The sequence below is a fragment of the Calidris pugnax genome, unplaced genomic scaffold, assembly GCF_001431845.1.
Source record: "Calidris pugnax isolate Ruff unplaced genomic scaffold, ASM143184v1 scaffold128, whole genome shotgun sequence".
Lineage (NCBI taxonomy): Eukaryota > Metazoa > Chordata > Aves > Charadriiformes > Scolopacidae > Calidris > Calidris pugnax.
Genome location: NW_015090851.1, coordinates 3,145,772 through 3,160,234, shown reverse-complemented (window position 1 = coordinate 3,160,234; position 14,463 = coordinate 3,145,772). Strand labels below are relative to the sequence as shown.

General features: G+C 41.6%; 2 protein-coding genes across 7 annotated transcripts in view; one reads left to right on the top strand and one right to left on the bottom strand.

Annotated features, from left to right (window-relative positions):
- Nucleotides 1-3,857, bottom strand: part of MGLL (monoglyceride lipase) — a 109,014-nt gene extending 105,157 nt beyond the window's left edge. Inside the window, exon 1 of the mRNA XM_014943223.1 lies at nucleotides 3,740-3,857. Coding sequence (XP_014798709.1) covers nucleotides 3,740-3,758 — 19 coding nt within the window. The 5' untranslated portion in view covers nucleotides 3,759-3,857. The remainder of the gene's footprint in view (nucleotides 1-3,739) is intronic.
- The window catches only part of KBTBD12 (kelch repeat and BTB (POZ) domain containing 12), a 56,411-nt gene that overhangs the window by 22,093 nt on the left and 19,855 nt on the right, over nucleotides 1-14,463 (top strand). For 5 of the 6 annotated variants that reach the window (XR_001412183.1, XR_001412182.1, XR_001412181.1 and 2 more), the window contains exon 5: nucleotides 3,984-4,181. Coding sequence is in view for 3 of the 6 variants with exons in the window: in XM_014943218.1 (XP_014798704.1) it covers nucleotides 3,984-4,181 (198 nt within the window). In the remaining 3 variants the exon portion in view is untranslated. Of the gene's footprint in view, nucleotides 1-3,983; nucleotides 4,182-6,928; nucleotides 6,988-14,463 lie in introns of those variants that run through there. The other variant, XM_014943222.1, reaches the window with a different exon arrangement.

The following is a 14,463-nucleotide window of genomic DNA, read 5'->3' as shown; positions in this document are numbered from 1 at the left end:
TGTATTTGTAAGGGGATGGGGGAAGACTGAGTTCTGGGATTAAATCCTCATGTGTGATGAATGTGAAAATGACAGAAATGTTCAAAACTCACAGTGAGAAATCTGTCTCCCCTGCACAAAGGACGTATAATTGGGCTTTATGCAGAGAACTAAGCCAAGTGGTGTTGAATTCGCTGGCTCTGTCTGAGATGAGATAGCTGAGTGTGCCTTAATGAAGGACCCTCCCCAGCATCCAGCCCAGGCATGGAACGGGCAATGGCTGCCCTTGGCACGCCTGGTGGGACTCCCCGGAGGCTGTGACCACAGCGTGTGTGTCTTAATGACCCCTTCTATAGTTCTGCGTGGTTTAAGTTACAATCACAAGTTCAGATCCACGTGCTGCTGGCAGGTTACTTGGCACAAGAGTCTCCCCCAGGTGACCTGCAACCCCCTGCCCTCTGCCTTAGCCCCTTAAGGGTTACCCCCATCTTAAGGAGAGGCTCTTGTAGGAGCTCATGGACTCAGTTGTTCAGCTGCTCTACCCAGAGAACATGAAATAAAGACAATCTTCATGGTCTTAACTGTAATTCTGTATGTCTCCACTCGGACTCGAATGGTTTAATAAATCTGAATGAAGGCAGCAGTTGGACAGGACGATGGGGAGCCATGAGTGGTGGAGCACAAAGCATCCTGGATTGTCTGACACAGCGATTTGAAGTCTTGCATGGTATATAGATTCTAGATAATGGATAGCCTGGTGAGATGCCTCCACTTGGTTGCAGGTGTGAATTGATTAACATTTGAGAATTATTTCTTTTTTTGCTGATTTGTGTATTCAGCTCTTTGGGAAGAGGCCTGAGACATCAGTCTCCATAGAGGAAAAAAAAATCCCGTATTGTCTCACATGGGTATTTCTCAACTACTGCACCTGGGAACACAGCAAAGCACTGTTGATAGTCTAATAACATCAGATTCCTTTGTTAGCAATATTTCCGTGTTAGCATTGCTTTAGAAGAGGAGGTTGAAATTCTTGATTTCTTGTTTTTCAGAATACTATTTTTCTAAGCGTGAAAATTGAACTTTACTCCCCTCTGATTTTTCCTTCGTACTTTCTGTTTGCTGAGAACTTGGCTTTGCCCTTGTTGTAAATTGAACATGAACTTGGATTTATCTGAAATTCTTATGGAGAGCCTAAATAAAATGGAGATATTTTGTATCTTCAGGGCTGCCGCTGATAATGACAGGGTTAAAGGACATTAAGTTGCTTAAACTATCCAACGAAGGTTTCAAAAATGTTTGAAAATGTGGTAGTTCTTAAACTTTTGAAAAGATGCTCCAATAGGTCATGAAAAATTACTTTTCTAATAACTATACAGGAAAAATGCTTGGTGGTGGATCCCTGGCAGCTGAATGTCTTCATTAATTGGTAATGGCTGTGATTTTTTTTGCAAAAAGTCACTGACTGTGCTGTATCAGTTTTGTACCTGATTATTTCTGTTCTTTCTGAAGTTACCATGCCCCACAGTTACTCAATTTAGAAAATTACAATAAAAATGCATTAAGATATAAACAGCAACTATGTTTCTAGAAGAGTGCTGGGACGTTTTGTCTGCTGCCTTCCCTTGAAATATTAAGGCAATGAGCAAAGCTATTTTTCTTTGACAAGCCACACGCTTCCCTAACTGGTACCATTCATTCCTCTGATTGAACAAGATGCTGTTTCATTCTTCATATTAAGGCTTTTCCTATGGATGAGTGCATATTCTTCAGTGGTGTACAGTGACACCTGGGCTAATTTTAAAAAAGTTGGCTTGATAACCTGGAGCAGTCTGTCTTTGGCACCACAAAGCTGTCTTTTGAAAATATCAAATTAGTCTGTGGGGACCTTAATATCATTAGTTCCCAGTTAAACTGTCTTCAGTATCATTTTCTGTACTCCGTAGACTATACTCACCCTGGTAGCAAATTGTCTTGCATGCTGGGCTCTGTGATTCTACCAAAGGATGCTACAGAATCAGACAAACTACATGGAAAGCAATCCATTTAAATAGCCTTAACAGCTAAAAAAATTGATTAGCCCTTAAAACTTTTCTTGATAAATTGAAGGGAATAGTGTCCTGTCCTTAGATTGGCACCTCTCATAAGCCATTAAGAAGTAGTGGAGAATACTGCATAGAGGAAGATGATAAAGAACAATACAATAAGTAAATGTTTGAATTCTGAAGCTTATTCTTGTTTGTAAATAAGGAATAGCTCAGTGAGACTTCGTGGTGATGCATACAACTCCCTTTCTGGCATGGAAATGATTAGCAAAATTCCATGACCACAATTACTCCCTCCTCCAGCTCTCTCAGGTGAGTCAAGCCTCAGAGGAGGAGCCCATCAGAGCAAATGCTGCTTAGTTGGGGGTGTTAAGCTAGTAATGAAAGCATTTGGTTGCCAGTCTTATTTAAACACACACTGAGGTGAACCTAATACAAACTGCTAGGACCTTCCTGGTAGGTCTTAGGGCAAGTAAAGATTTGTTATACGTGCCATAGGAGCAGAAAACCAAGCCCAGGTAAGGTTTTCAAATTCAAATAATGAACTGAATCAAATGCAACTAAGTTCAGCTGGAGAAAACCTTCCTGCTGATGATAATGAACACTGAATTTGGTTCTAATTTTGATGCTCTGATGCAGGGATAACTGATCTTATCTTTACCAGATGCTAAAATACAGATCAGGAATGCGGTGGCGGCAAATTTGGAGCATTGTGGTACCCACTTACATGTAGCTGCCTCTTGCAAATACCTTTGGAGAATACATAAATATTGAAAAAAGTAACACCATCCATGTTAAGAGGTAGATGAAAAACCATATGCAAGTAAAACTTTGAGCACTAGGGGCTCATTTCTCTGACAGACCAGCTTAACAGCACCAGGGGCAATATATTTTAAAAGCAGCAGCACCAACCTTGCACAGGTTATACTTGCAGTCCTTTCACTCTGCACATGCAAGGGCATAATTACATGCCATCATGCCATACAAAGCATTTGGGATTTGCGCAATCGAGCAGTCCTTCACGTGTAGCTGGAAAGCTAGCCTTCATGTGGAAATTGCTTGCATATTGCAGTCATTTTATATTTAAAAGTGGCCACATACACATGCATGCACAAAAGAACTGCTTCAGCACGCCATCAGCACTCATTACAGGGTATTGTGTCCATTGGCACAGATGGAAAACCTGCCAGGGTACGTCAGCATATTAATTCTCAAGAACCGAAGGCTGTGAATTCAAAATCTGGATTTGATCACTGGAAAGGATTTGGAAAGGCAGTGTTTACTCCGTGATTACAGTGTACAGTGTTTGCAGCGTGCACTGAGATCACAGGTATGTTCTGCAACCTGTTGCACTATGTTCCAGCAAATGAAAAGGGGGATGTTTCAATCCTGCACATCGACTTCAGGCATCCGAATTAACCCTTCAGCAGTAGGGCTTGTCACAGATAACTCCATGGGCACTCCTGCATGTTGGATGGGTTTGTTTCTGGAAGTTTATTTCCCTTAAGGAACGGCTGTAATCTTTTTCTGTTATTGAAGACAACTAACCAACAAATCTAATGATTGTTGGTCAACAAGTGTGGCGGTCAAATACACCAGCAGTAACTGGATAATAACTTTTCATCCATTGCAACTTAATGCTAAAGCAATTTTTCCAGCACACAGAACAAGCAATTAAGACCACTTCTACCATATAGGTTGAAAACAAGACAAAATACCTTTGCATTTTGAAGACATGGTGCTTGTCCTTCCTTTGATACACGACTTCAGAAAGGATCTTGCTTCGGTAGATAACGTGTAGTAGCCTCTGCTTTGATTTTACTTTCTAACAAATTTCTGGAGCTGCAAAAGGGAAAAGAAAAGGAAGGACATGAGGACACACAAACAAAAAATGATGCAGCCAGCAATTCATTTTTCAGCAGAATCTGCAACTACTACACTTGATTTATGTATCTTTTGCAGGAGGAATTGGGTGCCTTGGTCGTGACAGGGGACAGACACGGAAATGTCTTGATGCAGTGGAGATTTATAACCCTGATGGAGACTTCTGGAGGGATGGACCTCCTATGCCTTCTCCCCTCCTCTCCTTACGAACCAACTCTACCAGCGCAGGCTCCTTGGAAGGGAAGCTGTACCTCTGTGGAGGATTTCACGGAGCAGGTACTAAAAGGAGTCTGACGTTCCCTACGTAGTTGAAATCAGTTTCACTGTATGCAGACTGACCTGATGACCGGTCAACCCTATCAGGTGGCACTGGCATGCCCTGGAACCATGGAGCTGATTCAGCCCTTTGGACTGCCGGCTCCTAATGTCAATATGAATTGTGTTCTGTTTGCCCTTTGCTTTTTTCCTTAACAAAACATGAAAAATTAAGGATGTTTCCAATCTGCGCTAAACCTGTCTAAATCTGCAACATCAGTAGAATTCCTCTGGATTTACATCCAGAGCTACTGAGATCAGGAGCTTAGTGTCTAATGGACATTAAAGAACTTGGGCATATTTGTTGAAGATTAAGGTACTATCCAGCTGTCCTTAGCCAAGCTGTCTGGCTCTGCCTATTTACTTACATGCTTTTCATAATCGGTGTTGAAAAAGCCTGTGTATTTAAAGAGTACTCTGGGTAGGGAACTGAGGTACAAAGAGACAAATTCCAGATCTGGTGATTTTAAATAATCCTAGCCCCATGGCCACCTTTCGCCTTTTAAGTCTTCTTCCTTCCAACAGTGCTTAGCTCTGTCTACATCTCCAGTACTGCTAATCATTATTTTTTTCATTATAAATGCAAAGAATCTCAAAGCACGCACACTTAAACTCTTCTGCTATGTACAGCTGCTACCCCAATTTCCTTTCTAGCAGAAAGCAGTTATACAGATGCATTATCCACTACTAATAAATGTCACGTCAGACTCACTGTTGCCCAGGGATGGCCACGTGGTACCACTGGATGGTGTGTCCTTCAATTACACTGACTCCAGCTGCATCAACTTTTACGTGTATAATAAACTCTAAACTTAAAGCTGCTGTTATTTTAGAATGATAATTTTCATCAGCTGGTTGACAACTCACCTTCCCCTCCCTTCATTTGCTACCGGTTGAGGAAGCTGCTTCCTGAAAACAATTGTTTGGCAGCTCTCTAACAGGCATGTTCTCGTGTCATCTCTGATGGAAGTTCTGTGACCTCAGAGCAATTATGGTTCTGATACATCACAGGGTTTCCATAGCAAACACTGTGCCATCATATTTGTCTCTTTCTCAGCAGTATTAGGAAAAAGCCTAAAGTTAGTGGGTACAAATTTAAAAGGCTGATCATTTGCCCTGGCAAATGAAGCAATTTCATTCAAGATGACTAACAGATTAGTATGAGGTTTTCTGAATAAGGTAGCTTCAGAGCCATAAAAACACTCTCTGTTCAATACCACAACGTTCTGTCACTGAGTCATGTATAAAGAGTGGTAGTACCGGGAGAGGCTGAAAGTGCCCCTGTGGATTTCAAGACGGCCATCTTTTGTACGTTTGTATAATGCCAGCTCAATGGGGTCCTGGCTCCTGACTGTACTATTGCAATCTATATAATTATGTACAGAACTCCCCTGCACTAGAAATGTTATTTAGATTGGAAAACAAGAAGTCAGAGTTAGAAAATGCCAGTTTTGCAGTTACCTGTGCAACCTGAATTCTGGCCCCCTACGTGTGCTTTTTGTATACCAGCAGAGAAATAGCATGTGATTGTGTTGTTAGAGGTTGTAATGATGTTTATTAACAAGGGAGCCAAAATAAGATTCTCGCTGTCAGATGTAAATCAGATGTATAGGAATGTTTGAGGAGTTGAGAGGTAGCTGTGCCTTAAAGTCAGGCTTCTTAATGTGACTTTCAACTTATTAAAGGAGAAGGGCTTTCTAAATCTTCATAATAACAAAAACTTCTAGTTATCATCATCAAGAAAAAGACAGATGGAGTCCATATGCTGAACCTGAAGAGGTTATCTAGCTGGCCTCTCTCCCTGGCCCTGTCTTCTCTGTGTGCTGGAAAGAGCTCTTGCCTGATCTTCTCTTCAGGGGTGAAGGGTGGAGACAGCATTATTACTGTCATATGGGAACTTGGAGAGGGTGGCTTGACTCTGCTCTTTCAGAATTACAGCTGCTCAGCAGCTTCAAGATATTCGCGGAACAGCATGTGCTGCTTCTGCTTTAGTAGCAGATAGGGTTATTTTAGAATGTGCTTGTTTGGTTTTAGTCTTTTGGGTTTCTTGGCATGTTGCTTCATTTTTTGTGAGGGATGCAACCAAGAGAGGATATTCCAATTTTACAAAACATTGTAATTTAGTTTCAACCAAGTGGAGATTTTGGAACAAGCTGAAGGCACAGCTGTAGTCTCTGGGTTTTCCGCCTGCTGAGTGCTAAAGGGCTGCTGTGAACATTCAAAAACGAGTGCTTCTCAAAAAAAAAAAAAGAAAAAAGAAAATAAGCCAAAAGCACTGCTGCAATGGAAAGTCTTAATGAATGTATATAAGGGGTTGAAACCAACTCCCTATATACTACAGATCTGTCCCTAACTCCCCATGCTCAACCTGCCTTTGCATTTGCATAAACCCACTCTTGATCCAGCAGTGTGAAAGCTGACATACTAAGGCCGTTGTTGCATCTCAATTTTACTCATATGTGCCATGCTCTGTATGCCTATCTGCATGAGTATTGACTTAAATGGATAATTAGAGACCAGAGATGCCGTACACAAACACAAAGCTGAAAAGCAGCTGTCAAGTGCTCAAAGGGCCTTAAATTTGGATGAGAAGACAAGTACTGCTCAGCTACCATCTCTTCAGAGTCCCATGTGACACTTGAAGTACTGTGATGGCAGAATTCCCATCCCATATATATTGCCTCTCACAAATCTTTGTCTGCTTGAAGGAGGACAAGTGCCGCAGGCCTAACAGCATCCCCAGGAGCAGAGGAAGAGAAATTGCAGCTACTTAGAGTCTCCAGAGGGAAGCCAGCTTGGCCAGCTGAGTAGCAATGCAGAGCACAGTCTCTCTAAAGGATGAGTGGACTCCAAAGTGTGTCCAAGCTTCATCAAGAGAAAGCTTCCTCTGAACTGCAAGGAATGCTGTTCAATGTCAAACTGTTGGTAAACACAGCTTGTAAGACTTCCCCTGCTGAGGCTTCCTCAAGTTAGAAGCTTCCTCAATGCCTGGCCATGAAAGGGGTAAGGGGATTAATTTAGCTGAAGTTTAGACACTTATGTGAAGTGCACACACTAAGACCTTCGTGACCCCAGGCTCCCTGCAGCATATGGAGCAGCACTTCCAGAGGGAAGTGCTTTACATCTGCTCTGAAAGACAGAAGGCAGTTCAGAACCCTGAGGACCTCTCCTGTCTCTTAATGCTCTGTGTTTTGATCAGGATACGAAGGATTCTAACCTGGCTTACCTAAGGCAAGCACATCAGGAGCTTGCTGTCTATGGGTAGATGGTACAAACCACCCTGAGACCTCTGCGTTGTATCACTAGCTGACAAATATTGAATGTTCTTAGGATGATAAGTATGCCAAAAAAACCCACTTCTGCTTGTTTTGAATGTGTTTCCTCCTTAGCAAGACTTGCAAAATTTCATCTGTTAGTAGTTTATACAAATTAGCTCATTTTCTGCTAAAGCTATTATGGCAAATAGGATCCGTTAATCTGCTTGTCTCTGACACTCGGCTCCAGCTCATGTAACCTTGTGTCGTGAGCGTTGCCTGTTACTTTTCAGCAATATTACAGCATTCATCAAGATATTCAGAAGTGTTTAAGATGGTTGGTTTTGTCCATTAGTTTCTAGTTCTGCACAGAATGAAAACATTAGCCGCATTGTAGTATGACTCCTCAGAAGGACCCAATGCGCAGTAGCCAGCCAGCTCTCTGCTAATTGTTAGAATATGTTGCCGCATTTACCGCTGTAACTATGGACTTTAAACCAGCCTTTGCAGCCGGAGTGTGTAGTGTTCTTGTTGACATGTTTTATTTCCTTCGTCTTTACATAGAACTAAGACCTGCCCCCGGCACAGGCTGACAGCGATCAGTGTTAGCCCCTGCACGGCGGCACCAGCCTCATTAGTGTCTCTCACCAAAGGAGCTGGTAAGCAGCTCTTCAGGTATGCAGCGTTACACGCTTGTAAAACGCCTGCCAGATTGGGTTCTCTTTCTTTTTGACTGCCTCTGAGTATTTAAAATATTTTTTTTTTCCTGGTGAAAATAAGGCAGGCAAGGGTGCGTGCCTGTTCGCTGGGGCTGTGTCACCTGCTGTCACCGCCTGCTTGGAGGCATGTGTTTGTTGACTTTGCATTGCTGCTGCACAAATACAGATCTCGTAGCCTGTTTCTGGGGGCTGGGGGTTGTAGCTTTAGTTTCAGACTATAGATGTTGGTCCAACTGCCTGTCTGACAGATTTGAATTAATAAATTCAAATTCAGAGTTGATTTGTTTTTTAACTTGATGATTTCAATTAGAATGCCATCTTTACTCTACACCCATGTGACATCAGCTGATGTGAAAGTAAAGGGACAACCACTTAAATGCAAATAGCAGACTGTAAAGCCTTTTATTATTAGCAGCACATACCACTTAAGAGCTCGTATTATTTTATCCACTAGTGGCACTTGCTGTGGAAATGTCTTTCTCTGAACTGGCAGTTTTGCCATCTCCCTCCAATGCAGTTTACAGCAGAGAAGATAAATGTACTGCCTCCCTTACTACACATGCTGAAAAATCCTGTAATGTGTTTAGCATCCTGTGTGAGACCAGAGCTGCTCAACCCAGTTCTGCTAATTACTTACTGATAGCAAGTACAAATTAATTTTTCACTTAAGCGTTGTTACAGTCAGAGGAAGGGGAAAGGGAAGAAATATCTATGAACTTGGAAAGCAAGAATCTCAATTTTGTGTTTGCAACTGTTAGCCAGGATAGGTGATAGTGACACAGAGTCCTACTAGCTGTGTAATTCTCATTCTACTAAAAATCTATCTATATACTTATCCCAGAGTCATTTTCTGGCCTCTTCTTCCTCATTTACATAAATGGCAATCCATACATTGGAATAGAAGCGGCGCTGCTTGGGGCACCGCAGAACCATGTAGTAATTACTGTATTCCAGCTGAGCTAATGAGTTTGTATCTCCACGACGTCCTCTCCTGACAGTGGACCAGCTTAATAGTTATTTATTTTGACTAATCTCCCATAAAGGCTGTTCCCTCTAGTCTCCTCCATTATGTGATTTAGATGGGGAATCATTCTAGTGCTTGTTTTTTATTATAGTGGTTATGGAACATTACTGGAATCAAATTAAATTTAGACATATTAAGGAGTCTGGCACAGTAAATACTGCACTTGTGAAGTTTGGGGGTTGAAGGAGTGGAACAAAACCTGTTTCTCCAGCACCTTCCCATGTTCTCAGCTAAATAAAGCAGAGGGGCGAACCCCGGGCTGCCTATCTGTAGCACTGTTTGTTTCCCTCGGTTAGAATTTACCGGGCAGCGATGAATAATTGAAGTCCTCCTGCCCACAGTTGTTACCATTTGAATACATATTCCCACCGACGGAGGGGATTCAGGCTCCCTGTGTTTTGCTCAGCATAGAAATGTGCCAGCGGCCGCCCGCCCTGCCGCAGGCACTGCCACGTTGCTGCAGCCTCCGCGCCGAGTCCATCCCAAAAAATACTGCTCGACCATTCGCCTCATCCTCCCCCCTGCACCGGTGGGAGCTGAGAGAGACCCCCCCGGCTCTCTGCCTTCCCAGGGAGGGCTGCCCGTGTGCCCCCAGCTCATTAGCTAGAAACTTGCTGCCCTAAATAAAGCCAGTTCAGGTCAGGGGAATTGTTGGGGAGCAGCACCTGCTCGCTTCAGATCTAAACAGGACCCAGTATCTGACAGCACAGTGTTAGTAACTTAGTCATGTTTCTTACTGAGGCTCACTTATAGTTCATAAAGGGTTAATGAATGATTAATAGATATTTTAATGCATTTTAATTAATTGCTGAGAAGGTCAATAGGTTGTTTAGAAACATGGCTTGAAGCCATGTATGACATCTTCTATTGTGTTCGTAACTGCCTGTTATGCATACAGTCTAAACATGCTTTATATCCTCTATTAATAATGTATTAACCCATTGTAAGGCATTTAGAAACAGTATCTCAGGATGGTCTGGACCAGTAATTCTTATTCTGATCTTGCAGTTTTTACTCTCGTGAATGGTGCATTGACTTCCAAGAGCACTGGTCCTGCTGCCCCTGCAATCTGTGGTCCTGTTGTCACCTGCAGCACCAGCAGGGCCAGCGCCTGTAAGATTGTGTTTGAAAAGGCCTGGAAAGATTTTAGAAGCTGGAGTAGCTGGATCAACCCAGAGAAAAACACTTTAAGTAACTGAATTAGAAGGTCTTTCCTGTAGACAATCCCATTCTTTATATATATATATATACACTCTTTTTTTAATATATATTTGTGAGTGAATGGGTAGATCATGAAACTATGGTCCTGAAGAATTACACAGCAGAGCAAGAGGATAGAGGTCCTGTCTATGACAGCAAGTATCTTACCTTACTCCACGCAGGTGCTCTGAAAACAGTAAGCTGCCACAGTCGTAAATTCAAGCCCCAACCTGCCTCCCAGCTTTCGCTGTGTCTGGTGCCTTGATACTTAACATCACGAAGGCTGGCCAGCATGTTAAACAGCCCAGCCAACTTCCCTCTCCTGTGTATTATCTGCCTGCTTCTGCCCACAGGCATAGATGATGGATGTACTTGACCCCACCAGGGGTGTTCGCTGCGTTACGCCAGCAAGGCTGGTAGACTTAGGGGGCAGCTCACATACGCAAATGGGATTGAAGGCCACAGACTTGATGAACTTATTCTTTTTCCTACTGCAAATGAGGAGCCAGGACATCTGGTGGTAATGATCTAAATGCACTTTTATCCCATTGCAACATAAACGTGAATTCCCAAGTCACCTAAATCCACATCATGTAATTATGAAAGCAGCTATTAGTGGCGAGGAAGATAAGTAGCAGAGGGCAGTCCCATATGTTTAAAATCATTCTCTGGTACAGATAATGGCATGCAAAACTGGGTACAAACAAGCAGTGGAGGCTGAACTGCTTCAAGGCAGCTCCGGGGTGGCTGCGAGGTGAAAGAACTGGGGAAGCCAGTGAAAGGAACACCTGAGTAAATATTCTGGGGAGTGCTGGGGAACTGGCAAGCACCTTGTGATGTTCAAGTGCTTTTTTCCATGGAAAGCACAGAGCAGACAGTTAACAGTTTAACTACCACAGGTTTGGTGTCTTTTATATATATATATATATATATATAAAAAAAAATCTCATTTACGGCAAAGGAAGAGAGCACATTAGGAAACTTCAGACTGGAAAGGAAAAGGTGCTGTGACAACCTGAGAACCACCACCGGCAGGAGCTCAGGCAGGCAGCCTGTGTGAGGATGTCCCAGGGCACAGAGCTCGTGGGCAAGGACAGATGTGACAGATAAGACTACCCCCCACCACGCAACGCGGTTCTGTGCTGGGGAACATGGCCCTGCTCTGGATAAACTTACGTAGGTACTGCTGGCCATATAACAGTATGTAAGTACGTATGTAGCTATGCAGCAATGAGTAGGCAGGTGAGCTTGTCCAAAACTTTGGGAATCTCTGCCTGGCACTGATGCAGAGGCATCACGGCTTGTGACTTGGCACATGTTTTCACTATATCTCCATAACTCTTCTTCTCAATGCATAAAATGCAGGTAAATATACCAGCCAATGTCAATGGGCTTCTATAAGAAATAATGAAATATTGACCCCATTTCGGCAAACTTGCCAGAGGTTTAACTGCAGCGAACTAAAACTCAGCATGAATTTTTTTAGTTCAATGCTCTGGACACTAAACAGACTATAGTAGAGTGGATTTATTTGTATTGGCTTACAAACATAATAGCTGCATGGTTAATAGTCCTGGATGACCTACAGATTTTCTACCTGTTAAGTGTGTTGCTTAATTCTTCTACATCTGCCTCACTTTAACCCGCCCAAGCCAAAACCTAAGAATCCTATCTGAATTTTCAGTTCCAAACAGGAAAGAAAAAGCAAGGTCAAAAAAGACCAAAAGTGGTAATAAATACTATAAGTTGATATGAAAAGTTATTCCTTCCCCCAACCTCCAAATCACAAATGGAATGCAGTTTAAAAAAAAAAAGAAAAAGAAAAAGCAGATCAAATATTTATGTTGCCTGCAGTCATACTGGGGGTCTTTCCAAGAAAGGTTCATCCTGATTTATGGTCAGTCACGATCCAAATGACATGAGAAAACTTACAACATGAAATGAATATCTGGGGAGTGAATTCTATTTGAAAATAAACATTTAAAAGAGAAACCATGATTGTGTATATGGAGTGCAGGCAATTACAGCAAGTTAATATTTTGGTTGTGTTTTCTGCACATTCAAAGAAAAAATTCATAGGAAAAAAATGGTGGGAAGGTGTTTTGTTTACACACCAGAATATAAAAGAGAATTTAAAGATTAGACTCATTTTACTTTCACACTGCTATGTTTGCATATAAGAAATATGATTTTAGAATTTATAAATTAAACATTTTCAGGTATAACTCAAGTTCTTTCACTGGAAAAAGATGGGTTTTTTAGGCTCAGTGTTAGCCTTCAGGTTGCACTTGCATGTCAAAAAGGCATAACTACACCAAAAGGGCTCTGACTTTCCTTTAACATACCACAATTTCTCATGGGGATAAATTTATGTTGGAATTAATGCTCTCTATGCTGGTTTAGCCTTTTCCTTTCCTGAATAAGAACAAACCATAGTGCTATAAACACTGTTTTACTACTCAGTAAGGATCTGCATTAGGGTTAGGTTTGTACTACCTGAATAATTCTGATATAAAGTGGTTTAACTCCTATGCAGAAAAACATAGTGAAAAGAAAGTTTCTTAAAACTTCTCACGGTTAAACAAGAATGTGCAGAAAAATACTGCCTCATTTTGTAGAAAAAAAATGAAAGCCTTTGGAAAGGAGTCAAATCCTTTCATTAGGTAAGGTGGTTGTCTGGTAATTGATGCAGAATAATGCCATGTATGACAGGGAGTTCTGTGGGGTGGCTTTTTAAGCAGGTAATCTGTGTAATACAGACAGGGGTTTTTTTGTAGATGTCATATTATTCTCCTGTAAGCAAAATTGGCAGCTAAGATACTGCCTTTAAAGAAAAATTGCAATTAAATAAGGTGAACCAATGAGGCAGAATCTGGAATTATTTGCACCTTCAGGCTTAAAACTGTTTATTGGGATTAAAGCCCAAATCCAACGTTACTGCCTGGAATCAAAGGTGCTATTCTCTTTGAAAAACATTACCTTTCCTATTGTCCTAACCAAGAAGAAAAAAAAAAAAAACTTAAGAATTGAGGTGTTTTAACTCATTTCTCTTTTAAAAAGAAAGGGGGGGATATATTTTTTTTCCTGAAGGATGACTGCATTTTGAGCAGTGCTTTTCCTCACATGAACTTTTTCATCCAAAGGGTGCTGCTTCCTTTCATATTAAAGAAGATAAGACTAGAGAAATGATGGCTTCCCTTATTCCAACAACACACTCTTTTTATCTCCCAAGGGTTAAGAGTTAACTAACACTCCGTGTGCTGGAAAGCAGAATTTGTAGAGTGGAACAAAACCTGTTACAACATCCCACAGAAAAGGGAAACAAGGGACACGAAAGGTTGTGAGTCACCAGGGTCAGGAAAAAACACAGCAAGGCTTGTAAGGAAGGGTTGCTGAATCTACCTTTGATGTTTTAATTATGATTTTTTTTTTTTCTGAAGTGTTGCAGTCCCCCACAGAATGTCTCAGTTCCAGTGTTTGATTTTTTTTTCCTCTGATTGTCTCATTTTTGTCATCATCCATGCCAAAGAAAATCCAGGCATAAAAATTTACTGCATAAAGGAGATGATCTAATAATAAATACAGGGACTGGAGCCTCCCATGTCACAGCTTAGGTCTGTTTGTGTCTCTGTATTTGCCTCTCAGGAAAAACCTGTTCACTCTTGAAGGGTCATACAGAAATGAGCTCTTTGGTGGTACTGGGACACGTTATTTGTTTGCAGTTTGTCGGTCATGTCTTCTCTTGTCACGTGTAACTGGGATTTTCAGTAGTTTGCTGTCTTCTCTCTTGGATGGGTGCAGCTTTCCCACATTTTGTTATTATTATTCTCCTTTAATACCCAGGTTCAATAAGCAAACCATCATGATTATTGCTTTACCTTCTGTGAACAGCAGAAAAGAATGGAATGAGGATTATTCAGATAGGCTAAATCCTGAAATCTTACCCAAATTTTACTTAAGCAAGCTCCTAGAGATTTATGAAAGTCTCATTGGTCTGGGTTTGGACCAACAAAAATGATGCCTCAATTCATTGTGACACAACTGAG